The following is a 19,832-nucleotide window of genomic DNA, read 5'->3' as shown; positions in this document are numbered from 1 at the left end:
ACGGGCCCCGCCCCCTCCTGGAACGCTTCGGCCTCGCGCCGCCGCACTGGACCAATGAGCGCGCGCCTCTCCGCCAATAGGACGCGGAGCGCTGGGCGCCTGCGCGGTGCAGGGGGAGGCGGGGCAGCGCGGAGCAGCCACCGACGGGCAGCGGCGAGGGTCAGTGCGGGGCCCCAACCTCCAGCCGTAGGAGCCCCGGGGCATCACGGGAGTGTTGGGGGGGGGGCGGCCAGGGCGCTGGGGGGTTTGGCACCTGCCCCGGTGCATCATGGGAGCCGCTGGCGGGGGCATCTGGGTGCGGTGGGGTTAGCGTCTGCCCCGGTGCATCATGGGAGCACTTGGCGGAATGCTGGGGCGCCGAGGGATTGGCGGTGGCCCCGGTGCATCATGGGAGCGGTTGGCAGGGGTGATGGGGCACTGGGAGATTGGCGGTGGCCCCGGTGCATCATGGGAGCGGTTGGCAGGGGTGATGGGGCACTGGGAGATTGGCGGTGGCCCCGGTGCATCGTGGGAGCGGTTGGCAGGGGTGATGGGGCACTAGGAGATTGGCGGTGGCCCCGGTGCATCATGGGAGCGGTTGGCAGGGGTGATGGGGCACTGGGAGATTGGCGGTGGCCCCAGTGCATCATGGGAGCGGTTGGCAGGGGTGATGGGGCACTGGGAGATTGGCGGTGGCCCCGGTGCATCATGGGAGCGGTTGGCAGGGGTGATGGGGCACTGGGAGATTGGCGGTGGCCCCGGTGCATCATGGGAGCGGTTGGCAGGGGTGATGGGGCACTGGGAGATTGGCGGTGGCCCCGGTGCATCATGGGAGCGGTTGGCAGGGGTGATGGGGCACTGGGAGATTGGCAGTGGCCCCAGTGCATCATGGGAGCGGTTGGCGGGGGTGATGGGGCACTGGGAGATTGGCGGTGGCCCCAGTGCATCATGGGAGCGGTTGGCAGGGGTGATGGGGCACTGGGAGATTGGCGGTGGCCCCAGTGCATCATGGGAGCGGTTGGCAGGGCTGTCCTGGTGCATGCTGGGGAAGGCAGGCGGGGTTGGCCGCTGTTGCTGACTGGCAGAGTTGCAGGGCAGTGTGGGATTGGCTGGCGCACCCCAGGGGCATTATGGGATGGTGGTATCTGGGCTGGGGGCCAGGTATAATGAAGGTCGGCAGTGTCCATGACGAGTGTCAGTTGATCTAGGCCTCAGGGCATTGTGGGTAGAGCAGGTGCATTGTGGGATTGGCAGGGTCCCTTTCACCCCTGGGGCCCTGGGGCATTCTGGGCTCTCGCCAGCCAGGCTGCCTTGTGGGAGAAGGTGGGGGCTGCCCCAGTGCATTGTGGGTGCTGGAGAAAGGCTAACCTGGGGGATTGTGGGTAGGTTCCAGGGGCGGGGGGAGGAGCTGGAGTCACGGCTCTGTCTTCCCTCGGGCAGGACCCGCAGCGCCAGCGACCGGACCCGAGGCAGCGCCGGGGGCTCGCCCCGGAACAGCCCCCCCCAGGAGTCTCCCAGTTCTGCCCCCCGCCATGCTCGTCCTGCCCCCCGCCCTCACCGAGGAGGAGGAGGCCCTGCAGAAGAAGTTTGCGAAGCTGAAGAAGAAGGTCAGAGCCCGTAACCCCCCCCTCCCCCGGCAGGCGGGATACCAGGCTGGATGGGCCTGGGGGGAGGGGAGGGAGGTGCATGGCGGGGGAGGGGAATGCGGGGCGGAGGGAGGGGGACTTGCCCCACAACTGACTCTCTTCCGTTTTGACCCCCCCAGAAAAAGGCTCTTCTGGCTCTAAAGAAGCAACAGAGTTCGACCAGCCAGGCCAGCCAGGGAGGCATTAAACGCTGTGAGCCCGGACGCCTGGGTTCTCCCCGGCTCTAGGAGGGGGTGGGGGCTGGGTTCAGAGTGGGGTCGCGGGGCGGCAGGTGGGAGCCAGGGCTCCTGGGTTCTCTCCCTGGCTCTGGGAGGGGAGTGGGGGTGGAGGTTAGAGCAGGGGCTGGGAGCCAGGACGCCTGGGTTCTCTCCTGGCTCGGGAGGAGTGGGGCTGGTGGGTTAGCGCAGGGGGGGCTGGGAGCCAGGACGCCTGGGTTCTCTCCCCAGCTCTGGGAGGGGAGCGGGGGCTGGGGGTTACAGCGGGGGTGGGGATCCCGGATGCCTGGGTTCTGTCCCCGGCTCTGGGAGGGGAGTGGGGGCTGACGGTTACAGCGGGGGTGGGGAGCCCGGAGGCCTGGGTTCTGTCCCCGGCTCCGGGAGGGGAGTGGGGGCTGACGGTTACAGCGGGGGTGGGGATCCCGGATGCCTGGGTTCTGTCCCCGGCTCTGGGAGGGGAGTGGGGGCTGGGGGTTACAGCGAGGGTGGGGATCCCGGATGCCTGGGTTCTGTCCCGGCTCTGGGAGGAGTGGGGCTGGGGTTACAGCGGGGGTGGGGATCCCGGATGCCTGGGTTCTGTCCCCGGCTCTGGGAGGGGAGTGGGGGCTGACGGTTACAGCGGGGGTGGGGAGCCCGGACGCCTGGGTTCGATCCCTGCCCCTCCCCCCAGCCATCTCGGACCAGCCGGTGGTGGACACGGCCACGGCCACGGAGCAGGCCAAGATGCTGGTGAAGACGGGAGCCATCAGCGCCATCAGGGCGGAGAACAAGAACTGCGGGTTCAAGCGCTCGCGGACGCTGGAGGGGAAGCTGAAGGTGAGCGGGGGAGGGGCGGGGGGCACCGTGGGGGTCAGACCCCCCCAGACCCCTCTTCACTCTGTGTCTCCCCCTAGGACCCTGAGAAGGGACCAGCCCCCACCTTCCAGCCCTTCCAGCGCAGCCTATCGGCCGACGACGAATGCCAGGAGGTACCCGGATGCCTGGGTTCTCTGGGAGGGCAGGGTGGGGCTAGTGGTTAGAGTGGGGGGGGGCTGGGAGCCAGGACTCCTGGGTTCTCTCCCTGACTCTGGGAGAGGAGTGGGGGCGGGTGGGTTAGAGCGGGGGGTGGGGGGCTGGGAGCCAGGACTCCTGGGTTCTCTCCCCGGCTCTGGGAGGGGCGTGGGGGCGGGTAGGGTAGAGCGGGGGCTGGGGGGCTGGGCGCCAGGACTCCTGGGTTCTCTCCCGGCTCTGGGAGGCGTGGGGCGGGTGGGTTAGAGCGGGGTGGGGGCTGGGAGCCAGGACTCCTGGGTTCTCTCCCTGACTCTGGGAGAGGAGTGGGGGCGGGTGGGTTAGAGCGGGGGGTGGGGGGCTGGGAGCCAGGACGCCTGGGTTCTCTCCCCGGCTCTGGGAGGGGCGTTGTGAACAGTTGGGGCAGGGGGTGAAGGGGAGGATTTGGGATGCTGAGCTGTGGCCCGGACGCCGGGGTTCCGAGCCCGTGGGGTGAGCTGCGCTCAGAGGGGATGACGATCTCTTCTGTTTGCTCCAGTCCCGGCGCCCCCAGCGGAAATCCCTCTACGAGAGGTGAGTGAACGTGAGACCCTCCCGTGACAGGCCCGGCCCCCGAGCGCCCCTCCCGTAACCCCCGTGAACCCCGAGTGCCCCTCCTGTAACCTCCCGAGCCCCCAAACGCCCTCCCGTACCCCCTGAACCCGAAACTCCCACCCGTAACCCCCGAGCTCCCCGCCCGTAATCCCCCAGACCCCACACCCCTCTCGTGTAACCGCCCCGGGCCCCCGCGCGCCCCCCCCGCCGTATTGGCCCGGCCGGGGCAGCTCCCCAGTGACTCTGCCGTAACCCGGCCTGCGATCCCGCCCTGCCGCAGCTTCGTGAGCTCCAGCGAGCGCCTGCGGGACCCCGAGAAGGAGCCGGAGGACGAGCGGGAGCCCGAGAAGGAGCCGGAGCGCGGCGAGGGGCTGCGCACCTTCGAGTGGGACTACGACCGCGACCGCAGCCGGGAGCGGAGCCGGGAGCGGGACCGCGAGAGGGACCGGGACCGCGAGCGGGACAGCAGCTTCCGCCGTACGGCACCGGGGGCTGGGCGCCAGGGGAGGGCTACTGGTTTGATCAGGGGGCTGGGCGCCAGGGGAGGGGGGGCTACTGGTTACAGCAGGGGCTGGGCGCCAGGAAGGGGGCTACTGGTTACAGCAGGGGCTGGCCAGGAGGGGGCTACTGGTTACCGCCGGGGGCTGGGCGCCTGGGGAGGGGGGCTACTGGTTACAGCAGGGGGCTGGGCGCCAGGGGAGGGGGGCTACTGGTTACAGCAGGGGGCTGGGTGCCAGGAGGGGGCTACTGGTTACAGCAGGGGCTGGGCGCCAGGGGAAGGGGGCTACTGGTTACAGCAGGGGCTGGGCGCCAGGAAGGGGGCTACTGGTTACAGCAGGGGCTGGGCGCCAGGAAGGGGGCTACTGGTTAGATCAGGGGCTGGGCGCCAGGAGGGGGCTACTGGTTACAGCAGGGGCTGGGCGCCAGGGGAGGGGGGGCTACTGGTTACAGCAGGGGGCTGGGCGCCAGGACTCCTGGTTACCTCTCCAGCTCTGGGAGGGGAGTGGGGTGTAGTGGTTAGAGCAGGGGGGGCTGGGAGGCAGGACTCCTGGGTTCTCTCCTGGCTCGGGGAGGGGAGTGGGGTGTAGTGGTTAGAGCAGGGGGGCTGGGAATCAGGACTCCTGGGTTCTCTCCCGGCTCTGGGAGGGGAGTGGGGGCTGGTGGTTAGAGCTGGGGGGAGGTTGGGAGCCCGGACTCCTGGGTTCTCTCCCGGCTCTGGGAGGGGAGGGGGGGGTGGAGCTGGGGGGGGGGGGCTGGGAGCCAGGACTCCGGGGTTCTCTCCCGGCTCTGGGAGGGGAGTGGGGGGGCTGGGAGCCCGGACTCCTGGGTTCTCTCCCGGCTCTGGGAGGGGAGTGGGGGGGCTGGGAGCCCGGACTCCTGGGTTCTCTCCCGGCTCTGGGAGGGGAGTGGGGTGTAGTGGTTAGAGCCGGGGGGCTGGGAGCCCGGACTCCTGGGTTCTCTCCCGGCTCTGGGAGGGGAGTGGGGGGGCTGGGAGCCCGGACTCCTGGGTTCTCTCCCGGCTCTGGGAGGGGAGTGGGGGCTGGTGGTTAGAGCTGGGGGGAGGTTGGGAGCCAGGACTCCTGGGTTCTCTCCCGGCTCTGCGAGGGGAGTGGGGTGTAGTGGTTAGAGCCGGGGGGCTGGGAGCCCGGACTCCTGGGTTCTCTGACCCCGGCTCCCGCAGGGTCGGACTCGTTCCCGGATCGCCGCGCCCCGCGCAAGGGGAACACAGTTTACGTGTACGGCACCGACATGACCCAGAGCCTCCTGCGCGGAGCCTTCTCCCCCTTCGGCACCATCATCGACCTCTCCATGGACAACCCCCGCAAGTGAGGGCGGGGCTACTGCCGAGGGGCGGGGCCTGTGTTGGAGGTGGGCGTGGCTAGGGCAGGTGGGTGGGACTGGGAGGAATTAGGGGAGGGGCTAGGACATGGCTAAATCACAGGGACTAAAGGAGGGATGGGCGGGGCTGGAAAGAAGGGGAGGAGTTAAAGGGGCGGGGCTGAGGAAGGGGGTGGAGCCAGTGACTCACGTCTCCCCCCACAGCTGCGCCTTTGTCACCTATGAGAAGATGGAGTCAGCGGATCAGGCCATCGCTGAGGTACGGCCCCCGGCCTGGAAACGCGGCTGGCTCTGGGGTGGGGCGGGGGCTGGTTCCCGGGGACCCCTCGCCCGGCACTGGGGGGCGGCTGGCTCTGGGGCGGGGCAGGGGCTGGTTCTCGGGACCCTCGCCCGGCACTGGGGCGGCTGGCTCTGGGGTGGGGCGGGGGCTGGTTCCCGGGGACCCCTCGCCCGGCACTGGGGGGCGGCTGGCTCTGGGGCGGGGCAGGGGCTGGTTACCCGGGGACCCCTCGCCCGGCGCTGGGGGGCGGCTGGCTCTGGGGCGGGGCAGGGGCTGGTTCCCGGGGACCCCTCGCCTGGCACTGGGGGGCGGCTGGCTCTGGGGTGGGGCGGGGCAGGGGCTGGTTACCCACTGTGGGTTGGGCCGGGACGCAGAGGGGCTGGGGTCAGAGCCGTGCCCCCTTCTCCCCACAGCTCAACGGGGCCGTGGTCGAGGACGTGCAGCTGAAAGTCAGTATCGCCCGCAAGCAGCCCATGCTGGACGCCGCCACCGGGAAATCCGTCTGGGGATCGCTGGGTAAGGGGCGGGCCGCCCGGACGCCTGGGTCCTCTCCCTGCTCGCGGGGGGAGGGGGGGCTCCTGGGTTCTATCCCCGGCTCCGGGAGGGGAGTGGGGGCTGGTGGTTAGAGCAGGAGGGGCTGAGAGCCAGGACTCCTGGGTTCTCTCCCCGGCGCGGGGAGGGGAGTGGGGGCTGGTGGTTAGAGCAGGGGGGGCTGAGAGCCAGGACTCCTGGGTTCTCTCCTGGCTCTGGGAGGGGAGTGGGGGCTGGTGGTTGGGAGCTGGGTTCTATCCCGGGGGGGGGGGCCGCCTGAGCCGGCACTAACCCCCCCTCCCTCCCCCCCCAGCCGTGAAGAACAGCGCGAAGGGCTCCCACCGGGACCGGCGCTCGCAGGTCGTCTACAACGAGGACCTGTTCTGAGATGGGGGGGGCTCGTTAGCACCTTAATAAACCCACTGAAACTGCCCCCACCTGAGTCTGCTTCCTGCTGCCCCCCACCCTGCCCCCTAGCGCCGCCCTGAGGCCATGGGGAGCCCTGACTGCCCGGGCAGAGCCCCCCGCTACCCCCCCCCCGCAGCCCAACCCCTAGCGCCGGCCTGGGGCCATGGGGAGCCCTGACTGCCCGGGCAGAGCCCCCCGCTGCCCCCTCCCCCTGCAGCCCAGCCCCGAGCGCCGCCCTGGGGCCATGGGGAGCCCTGAGTGCCCGGGCAGAGCCCCCGCTACCCCCACACCCCACCCCCGAGCGCTGCCCTGGGGCCCTGGGGAGCCCGGACTGCCCGGGCAGAGCCCCCGCTACCCCACAGCCCAGCCCCTAGAGCTGCCCTGGGGCCATGGGGAGCCCTGACTGCCCGGGCAGAGCCCCGCTACCCCCCCCCCACAGCCCAGCCCCTAGCGCTGCCCTGGGGCCATGGGGAGCCCTGACTGCCCGGGCCGAGCCCCTGCTGCCCCTGCAGCCCAGCCCCAGCGCCGCCTGGGGCCATGGGGAGCCCTGACTGCCCGGCAGAGCCCCTGCTGCCCCCTGCAGCCCAGCCCCAGCGCCGCCTGGGAGTCCTGAGTGCCCGGGCAGAGCCCCTGCTGCCCCCTGCAGCCCAGCCCCTAGCGCTGCCCTGGGGCCATGGGGAGCCCTGACTGCCCGGCAGAGCCCCCTGCTGCCCCCCCCTGCAGCCCAGCCCCCAGCGCCGCCCTGGGGCCATGGGGAGCCCTGACTGCCCGGGCAGAGCCCCCTGCTGCCCCCCCCTGCAGCCCAGCCCCTAGCGCCGCCCTGGGGCCATGGGGAGCCCTGACTGCCCGGGCAGAGCCCCCTGCTGCCCCCCGCTGCCCAGCCCCTAGCGCTGCCCTGGGGCCATGGGGAGCCCTGACTGCCCGGCAGAGCCCCCCGCTGCCCCCCCCAGTCACGAGTCGAGTTCTCTCTTTCCAGGGGCTCCCAGCCCCGGGGCAGCAGGGCTGGGCAGGGAGCGTTTATTTCCAGGGCGGGGGTGCCGTGCGGGGGGGCTGGGGCAGGTTGGCCCCCCCTCAGATGAAGCCCAGCTCCTCGTCGGCCAGCTTCTCCCGCAGCCAGGGCAGCACCGTGAAGAGGTTGAGGTGGAAGTCGCGGGCGTGGGCCGGGTTCGGGGCCGGCTCGTTGCGCTTGCGGGGCTTGCAGAGGTCGAACACGCCCCAGCTGATCACGCCCACCTGGGGGGGCAACGGGGGGGGTCAGGGGCGGCCAGAACATGGGACAGCTCCCCCCACTGCCAGGAGGGGGGCCTGGCCCCTCTGGGGGGCGCTGGCTCCCCCCGGCCCCAGGGCAGGGACTGGCTGGCTCAGGGGGGTGGGGAATGGGGCAGGGGCCTGTCCTCTGGGGCGCTGCCCCCTGGCCCAGGGCTGGGCCGGGCTGGCTCAGGGGGGCGGGAAATGGGGCAGGGAATGGGGGCACTGGGTCCCCAGCCCCAGGGCAGTGCTGGGGGCAGGACATGGGGCAGGGGCCTGTCCTCTGGGGCGCCGACTCCCGGCCCCAGGGCAGGGACTGGCTGGCTCAGGGGTGGGGAATGGGGCAGGGGCCTGTCCTCCCATCGGCCCCAGGGCAGGGCCTGGCTGGCTCAGGGGCGGGAACTGGGCAGGGGCCTGTCCTCTGGGGCGCTGGCTCCCGGCCGCAGGGCAGGGACTGGCTGGCTCAGGGGGGCAGGGAATGGGGCAGGGGCCTGTCCCCTCTAGGGGGCGCCGGCTCCCATCGGCCCCAGGGCAGGGCCTGGCTGGCTCAGGGGGGCGGGGAACTGGGCGGGGGCCTGGCCCCTGTGGGGGGCGCCAGCTCCCACCCGGCCCCAGGGCAGGGCCTGGCTGGCTCAGGGGGCGGGGGGGGAAATGGGCAGGGGCCTGTCCCCTCTGGGGGGTGCCGGCTCCCCCTGGCCGCAGGGCGGGGACTGGGTGGCTCAGGGGGGCGGGGAATGGGGCAGGGGCCTGTCCTCTCTGGGGGGCGCCGGCTCCCCTGGCCCAGGGCAGGGCCTGGCTGGCTCAGGGGCGGGAAATGGGGCAGGGAAAGGGCCCACTGGGTCCCCCCAGCCCCACGGCCGAGCTGGGGGGGCATCAGAGGGGGCACGGGCCTGTCCCCACTGGGGTGCGCCGACTCCCCCCGGCCCCAGGGCCGGGACTGGCTGGCTCAGGGGGGTGGGGAATGGGGCAGGGGCCTGTCCCCTCTGGGCGCTGCTCCCGGCCCCAGGGCGGGGCCTGGCTGGCTCAGGGGGGCGGGGAATGGGGCAGGGGCCTGTCCTCTGGGGCGCTGGCTCCCGGCCCCAGGGCGGGACTGGCTGGCTCAGGGGTGGGGAATGGGGCAGGGGCCTGTCCTCTGGGGCTCCCCCCGGCCCCAGGGCAGGGCCTGGCTGGCTCAGGGGGGCGGGGAATGGGGCAGGGGCCTGTCCCCTCTAGGGGGCGCTGGCTCCCCCCGGCCCCAGGGCAGGGACTGGCTGGCTCAGGGGGGCAGGGAATGGGGGCGCCGGCTCCCCCCGGCCCCAGGGCAGTGCTGGGGGGGCGGGGGGGCAGCACTCACCTGGATGTAGCGTTTGCCCTTGGCGATGATGAGGGGGCCCCCGGAGTCGCCTGGGGAGGAAGAAGATGGTTGGAAGGAGCTGGGGGGCGACAGTTCCAGGGGGGAGCAGGGAGGTTGTGGGGGAAGCTGGGGATCCTTGCTGCTGGCTGGGGTGACAGTTGAGCCTGGCGGGATCCTGCCTGGGGGCTGTGAGGATCTGCGGGGCTGGGGAGATTCAGGGGCTCTGGGGGGGCTGTGAGGATCTGGGGCGGCTGGGGAGATTCCGGGCTTTGGGGGATCCTGGCTGGGGAGATTCGGGGTCCAGGGGCTGTAGGAACCCAGGGTCTGTGAGGATTTGAGGCCCCAGGGATCCCGGTCCGGTGGCTGGGGGCGATTCAGGGGCCCCTGGGGAGGTCCCGGCCGGGTGGGGGCTGTGAGGATCTGGGGTCGGCTGGGGAGATCTGGGGCCCTGGGGCGATCCCAGCCGGGTGGGGGCTGTGAGGATCTGGGGGGCGGCTGGGGGAGATTCAGAGGCCCTGGGGAGATCCCAGCCGGGTGGGGCTGTGAGGATCTGGGGCGGCTGGGGAGATTAAGGGGCTCTGGGGATCCTGGCTGGGGGCTGTGCGGATCTGGGGCGGCTGGGGAGATTCAGGGGCCTGGGGGATCCTGGCTGGGGGCTGTGCGGATCTGGGGCGGCTGGGGGAGATTCAGAGGCCCTGGGAGATCCCAGCCGGGTGGAGGCTGTGAGGAGCTGGGGGGCGGCTGGGGGAGATTCAGGGGCTCTGGGGGGATCCTGGCTGGGGGGGCTGTGAGGATCTGGGGGGCGGCGGGGGAAGATTTGGGGGCTGTGAAGAAGCAGGGACTGTCTGTGTGTGTGGTAGGCAGAGCCAGGTATGCAGCTGTAACATGAGCCTGGCCTGGGGGAGGGGAGGTCTCACCTCTGGCTGGAGGTAGACAAAAGGGAACGGGGGAGTGGAGGCATTCCTCGGTTTTGGGAGCTGGGAGGTGGGTTTCAGGGGATCCTAGGCTGGGATCCAAGTACCCTGAACCCCCAGAAAGGCCAGATTGAGGGGTCCTGGCTCTGCACACAAGCTGGGCTGTATCCTGTGTTCCGGTTGTTCAATAAACCTTCTGTTTTACTGGCTGGCTGAGAGTTACTGTGGGTACCAGGAAGAGGGGTGCAGGGCCGGACTCCCCCACACTCCGTGACAACTGGTGGCAGCGGTGGGATTGGCAGCACCCCGTGGACGGCGCTTCCTGCAGTAAGTGACTGGGGAACAGGAAAACGAAGGGGCGATTCACCCCTGGGAGAGTGTGGCCAGAGAGAAGGACTTTGCAGTAACAGGGTCCCCCCGGGGGATCACAGCGAGCGGTCCCAGGGGCGGAGGAGTCTGCAGCTCGACCCTGGCAGAGAGGTGGTGACCTCAAGGACTGGCACACTAGGGGTCCCCCTGGAACCCGTGGGGAGCGGCGAGCACCCCGGCCTGCGAGCGGCCAGCAGGAAGATGTATTCCCAGAAGCGCAAGTGTGAGCTGGTGGAGCTGTGCAAGCAGGGGGGGCTGCGCCATGGGAAGCTCACCAAGGCCCAGCTGATTGCCTGGCTGGAGGAGAGAGATCGCAGGGATGAACCGGTCCCTGTCTCTGAGGGAAGCAGCCGGGCAGATGCAGCGCAGGCCCCAGTGTCTGTCCCAGCTGGGAGTGGCCAGTCGGCGGATGAGGGCTCCTCGAGACCCCCCACCCCTAGGCCTAGGGGGAGGAGGAGCCCAGCTACGGAGGGCACCGTGACCCCCCCGGCCAGCAGGGGATCGTCCCGGCGACGCTCGGCCTCCGTGGAACTCAGGCGGCTGGAGTTGGAGAGAGAGATCAAACGGATGGAGATGGAGATGGAGGAGCGTAAGGAGCTGAGGGCATATGAGGAAAGACAAAGCCAGCGTGAATACGAGGCGAGAGAGAAGCAACAGCAGCGTGAATACGAGGCGAGAGAGAAGGAGGAGCAGCGCAGACATGAGCTGGCCATGGCCCAACTGAACAACAGGGAGGCCCCGGCTGCGGTGAGTGACGGGGGGCCCAAGCCTACAAAGAGCTTCGATACGAACTTCCTGGCCCCGCGTAAGGAGGGGGAGGACATAGACACCTTCCTGACGGCCTTTGAGAACGCCTGTGAGCTGCACCAGGTTGACCCCGCAGACAGGATCCGGTGCCTCACCCCCTTACTGGACTCCACCGCCGTGGAGGTGTACAGCCGAATGAGAGGGGAGGAGGCGCGGGACTACAACCTGTTCAAAGAGGCCCTGCTCCGCGAGTTTGGGCTGACCCCGGAGATGTACCGGAAGAGGTTCCGGGGTCAACGTAAGACCCGGGAGGTCACATACCTGCAACTGGTCAACCGGGCGCAGGGGTACGCCCGCAAGTGGACGGCTGGGGCCCAAACCAGAGAGGACCTGCTTGACCTAGTCGTACTGGAGCACCTGTATGCGCAGTGCCCGTCTGACCTGAAGCAGTGGCTGATGGACCAGAAGCCGGAGAACCCGCAGCACGCAGGCCGGCTGGCCGACCAATACCTGGACAGTCGGGCAGGGGATGGCAGGGAGGAGTCTCGAGGGAGCAGGCCTGCCTCAACGCAGAGAGAGAGTCACCATGGGACCTCCCAGCGGGGCCCTATGGAGAACCCCCACAAAAGGGGAACATCCAGCGTCAGGTCCACCCGACCCCCGCGAGGGGACCCACGAGACATGGGCTGCTTCCACTGTGGCCAGCAAGGCCACATACGGGCCCAGTGCCCCAAGCTCAGAGACAGACCGAGCAGACCCAACCCGCAGAGGGTTGACTGGGTACAGACCCAATTGGATGAGGGGCAACCTGCCCAAGAGAGGGGGGCTGGCAGCGTCCCACCTGGGGAGGAGGGAGGAGGCCCCCGGTCAGCGCCTCTGGGGGGCTGGATGCTCCGGTCCCAAGGGGCTGCTACAGGGTGGCCACCGGGCTGCCCCTCCGGAGCAAGTGCCTTGTTCCCCTGGAGGTGGATGGGAAGAAGGTCACTGGGTACTGGGACACCGGCGCAGAGGTGACGCTGGCCCGGCCCGAGGTGGTGGGCCGCAATCGGATGGTGCCTGATACCTACCTGTCCCTGATGGGCGTGAGCGGGACCCCATTCAAGGTGCCTGTGGCGAGGGTGCACCTGAAGTGGGGGGTCAAGGAGGGCCCCAAGGATGTGGGAGTGCACCCCCATTTGCCCACAGAGGTGCTGATGGGGGGGGACCTCGAGACCTGGCCCGGCAATACCCGGGGTACCCTGATTGTGACCCGTAGTCAGAGTCGGCGCAGGGCTCTGCACCCTGACAACGGGGAAAGTACTCTGCCCGAGTGCCTGGCGGGGAGGGAACGCCCAGAGACACGACCCAGAGAGGCTGCGGCCTCAGACCCAGCCGGTGAGAGAGAGCAGATCCCCATCCCTGCCCCAGCTGCTGAGTTCCAGGCCGAGGTGCAGAAGGATCCCTCCTTGCAGAAGCCCAGGGACCGGGCCGACCTCAATGCAGCGCAGACCATGAGGAGAGGTTGCAAGGAGAGGTTCCTGTGGGAGAAGGGGTTCCTGTACCGGGAATGGGCTCCCCCCGGGGAAGTGGAGTCATGGGGGATTAGGAGGCAGCTGGTGGTTCCCCAGAAGTTTCGCCACAAGCTGCTGTACCTGGCCCATGACATCCCCCTCGCAGGGCACCAGGGAATCCGGCGCACCAGGCAGAGGCTGCTACAGAACTTTTACTGGCCTGGGGTCTTTACCCATGTCCGGCAGTACTGCCAATCCTGTGACCCCTGCCAGCGGGTGGGGAAGGCCCGGGACAAGGGGAAAGCAGCTCTGAGGCCTTTGCCCATCATAGAAGAGCCTTTCCAGAAGGTGGCCATAGACATGGTGGGGCCTCTCAGCAAGGCGACCCGGTCAGGGAAAAAATACATCCTGGTGGTGGTAGATTTTGCCACTCGCTACCCCGAGGCGGTGGCCTTGTCCTCTACCGAAGCAGACACCGTGGCGGATGCGCTGCTGACCATTTTCAGCCGGGTGGGATTCCCCCAGGAAGTCTTAACGGACCAGGGGTCCAACTTCATGTCGACCCTGCTCCAGTCCCTGTGGAAGAAATGTGGGGTCCGACCCAGCTGGGCCTCAGCGTACCACCCCCAGACCAACGGGCTGGTGGAGAGGTTCAACGGGACGCTAAAGATGATGCTAAAAACATTCATGCACCAGCACCCACAGGACTGGGACAAGTACTTACCTCACCTGCTGTTTGCGTACAGGGAGGTACCCCAGGAGACTACTGGGTTCTCGCCTTTCGAACTGTTATATGGAAGGCGGGTAAGGGGGCCCCTGGACCTGCTGAGAGATGAATGGGAGGGGAAGGCCGCTCCCGATGGCGAGTCAGTGGTGGAGTATGTCCTGACCTTCCGGGAAAGACTTACCGAGCTCATGGGCCTGGCCAGGGAGAATCTGGCCCGAGCCCAGAGGAAGCAGAAGGTCTGGTACGACCGCGCGGGCCCGCGCCTTCGCCACCGGGGATCAAGTGATGGTTCTCATCCCCGTGAGGAAAAACAAACTCCAGGCTGCCTGGGAAGGGCCCTTCAAGGTTGTCAAGCAACTAAATGAGGTAAACTATGTGGTGGAGCTGTCGAACCGGGCTCACCACCGCCGGGTGTACCATGTGAATATGATGAAGCCATATTATGACCGAGGGAATATGGTGTTGGCCGTGTGTGGCCACTGGGAGGAGCCGGGGGATGACCCCTTAGTGGACCTATTCCCAGGGACAAAGGCTGGTTCCCCCCTGGAGGCGATTCCCCTCTCAGATCAGCTGACCCCGGCTCAGCATGCTGAGATCAGAGCAGTGCTGCATCTGCACCGACAGTTGTTTTCCAACCAGCCTGGGCGCACTAATTTGACTGTCCACCGGGTGGAGACTGGGTCACACCCCCCGATACGCTGCTCCCCTTTTCGGGTTACCGGGAAGACTGCCCAGGACCTGGAAAGGGAGGTCAGGGACATGCTGGCTTTAGGGGTGATCCAGCCGTCCGCCAGCCCCTGGGCCTCCCCAGTGGTGCTGGTCCCCAAGAAGGACGGGTCGATCCAGTTCTGTGTGGACTATCGAAAGCTCAATGCCATCACCGTATCTGATGCCTACCCCATGCCAAGGCCTGACGAGCTCCTAGACAAGCTGGGAGGGGCTCGGTACCTCACCACCATGGATCTTACAAAGGGCTACTGGCAAGTGCCGCTGGACGCAGATGCCAGGCTGAAATCGGCCTTCATCACCCCCCTGGGGCTCTATGAGTTTCTGACCCTGCCCTTCGGCCTCAAGGGAGCGCCGGCCACCTTCCAGCGCCTGGTGGATCAGCTACTGAGGGGGATGGAGAGTTTTGCTGTGGCGTATATTGATGACATCTGCGTCTTCAGCCAGACCTGGGAGGACCACGTGTCCCAGGTTAGACAAGTGCTGGACCGACTCCGGGAAGCGGGGTTAACCGTCAAGGCTGAGAAGTGCAAGGTGGGGATGGCTGAGGTATCTTACCTGGGCCATCGGGTGGGGAGCGGCTGCCTAAAGCCAGAACCAGCCAAGGTGGAGGCGATCAGAGACTGGCCCGCTCCCCAGACCAAAAAGCAGGTCCAGGCCTTTATCGGGATGGCGGGGTACTATCGGAGGTTCGTGCCCCACTTTAGCACCATAGCCGCCCCCATCACTGAGCTGTGCAAGAAGGGGAAGCCAGACAAGGTGGTCTGGACCGAGCAGTGCCAGCAGGCTCTCCAGGCGCTGAAGGAGGCTCTGCTCAAAGGCCCAGTTCTGGCAAACCCAGATTTTGACAAGCCCTTTCTGGTGTTCACCGACACCTCAGACACGGGCCTGGGGGCGGTGTTGATGCAGGAGGATGAAAAGGGGGAGAGACACCCCATCGTGTACCTGAGCAAGAAGTTGCTACCCCGGGAGCAGAACTACGCGGCCATCGAGAAGGAATGCCTGGCCATGGGGTGGGCCCTGAAGAAACTGGAGCCCTATCTCTTTGGGCGCCACTTCACCGTGTGCACCAACCACTCTCCCCTGACCTGGCTGCACCAGATGAAAGGGGCCAACGCCAAGCTCCTGAGGTGGAGCCTGCTCCTGCAGGACTATGACATGGACGTGGTCCACGTGAAGGGAAGTGCCAACCTGATAGCGGACGCGCTGTCCCGGAGAGGGGGCCCTGAACTTCCCCGGGTCACTGGGCAGTGACCCCGCTCAGTTCAGTCTCGGAGGGGGGAGAGGTGTGACGGAGCAGGGACTGTCTGTGTGCTTGGTAGGCAGAGACAGGTATGCAGCTGTAACATGAGCCTGGCCTGGGGGAGGGGAGGTCTCACCTCTGGCTGGAGGGAGACAAAAGGGAACGGGGGAGTGGAGGCATTCCTCGGTTTTGGGAGCTGGGAGGTGGGTTTCAGGGGATCCTAGGCTGGGATCCAAGTACCCTGAACCCCCAGAAAGGCCAGGTTGAGGGGTCCTGGCTCTGCACACAAGCTGGGCTGTATCCTGCGTTCCTGTTGTTCAATAAACCTTCTGTTTTACTGGCTGGCTGAGAGTCACTGTGGGTACCAGGAAGAGGGGTGCCGGGCCGGACTCCCCCACACTCCGTGACAGGGGCTCTGGGGGGATCCTGGCTGGGGGGGCTGTGAGGATCTGGGGCGGCGGGGAAGATTTGGGGGCTCTGGGGGGATCCTGGCTGGGGGGGCTGTGAGGATCTGGGGGGTGGCTGGGGTAGATTAAGGGGCCCTGGGGGGATCCTGGCTGGGGGGGCTGTGCGGATCTGGGGTGCGGCTGGGGAGATTCAGGGGCTCTGGGGCTGTGCGGATCTGGGGCGGCTGGGAGATCTGGGGCCCTGGGGAGATCCCAGCCGGGTGGAGGCTGTGAGGCTCTGGGGGGCGGCTGGGGAGATCGGGGCCCGGGGGAGATCCCAGCCGGGTTGTGGGTGTGAGGATCTGGGGGGCGGCGGGGGGAGTGTCGGGGCCCCTGGGGCGAGCCCAGCCGGGTGGTGGCTGTGAGGATCTGGGGGGCGGCGGGGGGACATTCAGGGGCCCTGGGGAGATCCCAGCCGGGTGGAGGCTGTGAGGATCTGGGGCGGCTGGGAAGATTTGGGGCTCTGGGGATCCTGGCTGGGGGCTGTGCGGATCTGGGGTGCGGCTGGGGGAGATTCGGGGGCCCTGGGGAGATCCCAGCCGGGTGGAGGCTCAGAGGATCTGGGGTGCGGCTGGGGAGATTCGGGGGCCCTGGGGAGATCCCAGCTGGGTGGAGGCTGTGAGGATCTGGGGGCGGCTGGGGAGATCTGGGGCCCTGGGGAGATCCCAGCCGGGTGGAGGCTGTGCGGATCTGGGGTGCGGCTGGGGGAGATTCGGGGGCCCTGGGGAGATCCCAGCCGGGTGGAGGCTCAGAGGATCTGGGGGGCGGCTGGGGGAGATTCGGGGGCCCTGGGGAGATCCCAGCCGGGTGGAGGCTCAGAGGATCTGGGGTGCGGCTGGGAGATCTGGGGCCCTGGGAGATCCCAGCCGGGTGGAGGCTCAGAGGATCTGGGGCGGCTGGGAGATCTGGGGCCCCTGGGGGGATCCTGGCTGGGGGGGCTCTGCGGATCTGGGGTGCGGCTGGGGGAGATTCGGGGGCCTGGGGGAACCCGGGGGGCAGCGCTCACCCTTGCAGGTGTTGGGGTCCACGACGGGATCGATCCCCCCCGTGCAGAGGAATCGGGGCGTCACCACCTGCTTCACGTCCGTCACGTTGGCGTAAATCGGGGCCTTCTTGGCGTCGGCCTCGCAGGCCGATTTCTGGGGGGCAGAGGGAGGCTCAGCCCAGGGGGGCTCCTGCTGCCCCCAGACCCCCCCCCCCCGGGGTCGCCCCTCAGGCATGGCCCGGCCCAGGGAACCCCACTGAGCCCACCCCTCCCCCGGCCTGCCTGGCTGTGGGGGGCGGGGAATGTCCCCTCCAGGGGGCGCCGGCTCCCGCCCACCCCGGACGCCGGGGTCCCTCACCTTGACCCCGTTCTTAATGTTCACGAGTTTCCGCTCCAGCTTCTTCTTCTCCTCGTGCACGAAGAGCGCCGGGACCTCGCCCACCGTCAGCAGCAGCCGCTCTGCGGAGCCAGAGAGTCGGGAGCGGGGGCACCCGCGGAGCTGGGGGGGGCAGGGGGCACCCGCAGAGCTGGGGGGGGGCTGGGGCCGTGGGTCAGGAGCGGGGGCACCCGTTGAGTTGGGGGTCGGGAGCGGGGGCACCGGCGGAGCTGGGGTGGGGCGTGGGTCTGGGGGCACCGATGGGTCTGGGGGCAGGGGCACCGGCGGAACGGGGGCAGGGGCTGCGGGTCAGGAGCGGGGCACCGGCGGAGCTGGGGTGGGGCGCGGGTCTGGGGGCACCGGCGGCAGGGGGCAGGGGCCGCGGTCGGGGGCACCGTGGAACGGGTCGGGGGCACCGTGGAACGGGGAGGCAGGGGCTGCGGTCGGGGGCTGCGGTCGGGGGCAGGGGGCCGCGGGTCGGGGGGGGCACCGGCTCTTACTGTGGTCGTCGCAGGTGGTCTCCGGGTGGGCCTTGCGCAGGGCGCGGGTGGTGCCCTCGGTGCAGGGCAGGCAGATGGGCCTGTGGGGGGCAGCAGAGGGTCAGCGGGGGGCGGCTGGGGGGCCGGCGGGGAGGGGGCGGGCCGGGACCCCCACTCACCGGGCGTTGAAGGAGAACTCGACCTTGGCGGTGAGTTTCAGCAGCGCCACGTCGTAGTCGTAGAACTCGGGGATCCCGGCCCCCCGCAGCTTCCCCACGTTGTACTGGGGGTGACTCCAGAGCTTCTCCACCCGGTTTGCCGAGCTCGACGCCCCTGCGGGGAACCCAGGCGTCCGGCTCCAGCCCTGTTTGCACCCCCCTCCCCTCCCAGAGCCGGGAGAGAACCCAGGCGTCCGGCTCCAGCCCTGCTTGCACCCCCCCTCCCCTCCCCTCCCCTCCCCTCCCAGAGCCGGGAGAGAACCCAGGCGTCCGGCTCCAGCCCTGTTTGCACCCCCCTCCCCTCCCAGAGCCGGGAGAGAACCCAGGCATCCGGCTCCAGCCCTGCTTGCACCCCCTCCCCTCCCCTCCCAGAGCCGGGAGAGAACCCAGGCGTCCGGCTCCAGCCCTGCTTGCATCCCCCCTCCCCTCCCCGAGCCGGGAGAGAACCCAGGCGTCCGGCTCCAGCCCTACTTGCATCCCCCCCCTCCCATCCCAGAGCCGGCAGAACCCCGGAGGCCTGGCTCCCACCACCACCACCAACCACAAGCCCCCACTCCCCTCCCAAAGCCAGGCAGAGAACCCAGGAGTCCAGCCCCCCCTCCCGTCCCGGGCGCGGCAGAGAACCCCGGCGTCCGGCTCACCCACGTCCACGGTGATCCAGTGGGCCTGGTCGTCGATGTCGAAGCAGTGGGCGGCCGTGAGCACGAAGTAGTTGGAGATCAGGGCCCCCTTGCAGGACTCCAGCCCCTTCCCGGGGCGCTGCGGAGAGGGGGGGTGAGGCCGGGGTCCCTGAGGGGGGGCACTGGGGGGGGGAGAGCGGCCGGGGCAGGAGGGGCCGAGGCCGGGGTCCCTGCGGGGGGGCACTGGGGGTGTGTGGGGAGAGCCCCCTGGGGTAGGAGGGGCTGAGGCCGGGGTCCCTGAGGGGGGGGCACTGGGGGGGCGTGTGGGGAGAGCGGCCGGGGCAGGAGGGGCCGAGGCCGGGGTCCCTGCGGGCACTAGGGGCGTGTGGGAGAGCGCCCTGGGGAGGAGGGGCTGAGGCCAGGGTCCCTGAGGGGGCACTGGCGGGGAAAGCGGCCGGGCAGGAGGGGCCGAGGCCGAGGTCCTGTGGGGGCAGGGTGTGGGGAGAACCCCTGGGGCAGGAGGGGCTGAGGCCGGGGTCCCTGCAGGGGGCACTAGGGGCGTGTGGGAGCGCCCTGGGGAGGAGGGGCTGAGGCCAGGGTCCCTGAGGGGGCACTGGCGGGGAAAGCGGCCGGGGCAGGAGGGGCCGAGGCCGGGTCCCTGTGGGGGCAGGGTGTGGGAGAACCCCTGGGGAGGAGGGGCTGAGGCCGGGGTCCCTGCGGGGCACTGGGGAATGGGGAGGCCGGGGCAGGAGGGGCCGAGGCCGGGATCCCTGCAGGGGCACTGGGGGTGGGGTGAGCGGCCGGGCAGGGGAGAGCGGCCAGGGTCCCTGCGGGGGCACTGGGGGAATGGGGAGGCCGGGGCAGGAGGGGCCGAGGCCGGGTCCCTGTGGGGGCACTGGGGGTGGGGTGAGCGGCCAGGGTCCCTGCGGGGGCACTGGGAATGGGGAGGCCGGGCAGGAGGGGCCGAGGCCGGGGTCCCTGCGGGGGCACTGGGGTGGTGGGGTGAGCGGCTGGGGCAGGGGAGAGCGGCCAGGGTCCCTGCGGGGGCACTGGGGGCCGAGGCCGGGGTCCCTGCGGGGGCACTGGGGTGGTGGGGTGAGCGGCTGGGGCAGGGGTGAGCGGCCGGGGTCCCTGCAGGGGGCACTGGGGGGTGGGGCCGGGGTCCCTGCGGGGGGGGGGCACTGGGGTGGTGGGGTGAGCGGCTGGGGCAGGGGGAGAGCGGCCAGGGTCCCTGCGGGGGGGCACTGGGGGGGTGGGGTGAGCGGCCGGGGTCCCTGCCGGGGGGCACTGGGGGCTGAGGCCGGGTCCCTGGGGCAGCGCGTGTCTCCAGCAGATGGTAGCAGGTGCCGCGTGGCTCCACGACCCCAGCCTGAGCAGGGGCTCCCCTGGCCCCCAAACCCTCAGTTCCCCTCCCCACCCCGTCGTCTCCAGC

General features: G+C 69.6%; 2 protein-coding genes across 2 annotated transcripts in view; one reads left to right on the top strand and one right to left on the bottom strand.

Annotated features, from left to right (window-relative positions):
• Positions 1-17: 17 nt before the first annotated feature.
• On the top strand, positions 18-6,504 carry NELFE (negative elongation factor complex member E). Its single transcript, XM_039517220.1, has 11 exons — positions 18-159; positions 1,420-1,586; positions 1,745-1,817; positions 2,511-2,656; positions 2,734-2,808; positions 3,366-3,400; positions 3,702-3,898; positions 5,103-5,247; positions 5,465-5,519; positions 5,954-6,056; positions 6,385-6,504. The coding sequence occupies exons 2-11, from the start codon at positions 1,512-1,514 to the stop codon at positions 6,456-6,458; spliced, it is 978 nt and encodes a 325-aa protein (XP_039373154.1). The 5' UTR covers positions 18-159; positions 1,420-1,511; the 3' UTR covers positions 6,459-6,504.
• Positions 6,505-7,495: 991 nt separating this feature from the next.
• The window catches only part of LOC120392338, a 53,147-nt gene continuing 40,810 nt past the window's right edge, over positions 7,496-19,832 (bottom strand). Inside the window, exons 32-38 of the mRNA XM_039517057.1 lie at positions 18,422-18,539; positions 17,742-17,895; positions 17,584-17,663; positions 17,066-17,166; positions 16,729-16,861; positions 9,061-9,110; positions 7,496-7,712 (exon numbers count right to left, since the gene is read on the bottom strand). Of these exons, the coding sequence (XP_039372991.1) occupies positions 7,551-7,712; positions 9,061-9,110; positions 16,729-16,861; positions 17,066-17,166; positions 17,584-17,663; positions 17,742-17,895; positions 18,422-18,539 (798 nt within the window). The 3' untranslated portion in view covers positions 7,496-7,550. The remainder of the gene's footprint in view (positions 7,713-9,060; positions 9,111-16,728; positions 16,862-17,065; positions 17,167-17,583; positions 17,664-17,741; positions 17,896-18,421; positions 18,540-19,832) is intronic.

The sequence above is a fragment of the Mauremys reevesii genome, unplaced genomic scaffold (genome assembly GCF_016161935.1).
Source record: "Mauremys reevesii isolate NIE-2019 unplaced genomic scaffold, ASM1616193v1 Contig1, whole genome shotgun sequence".
In the NCBI taxonomy this organism is placed as follows: Eukaryota; Metazoa; Chordata; order Testudines; family Geoemydidae; genus Mauremys; species Mauremys reevesii.
The sequence above is the reverse complement of the archived record's forward strand: the minus strand, read 5'-3'. Positions and strand labels throughout refer to the sequence as shown.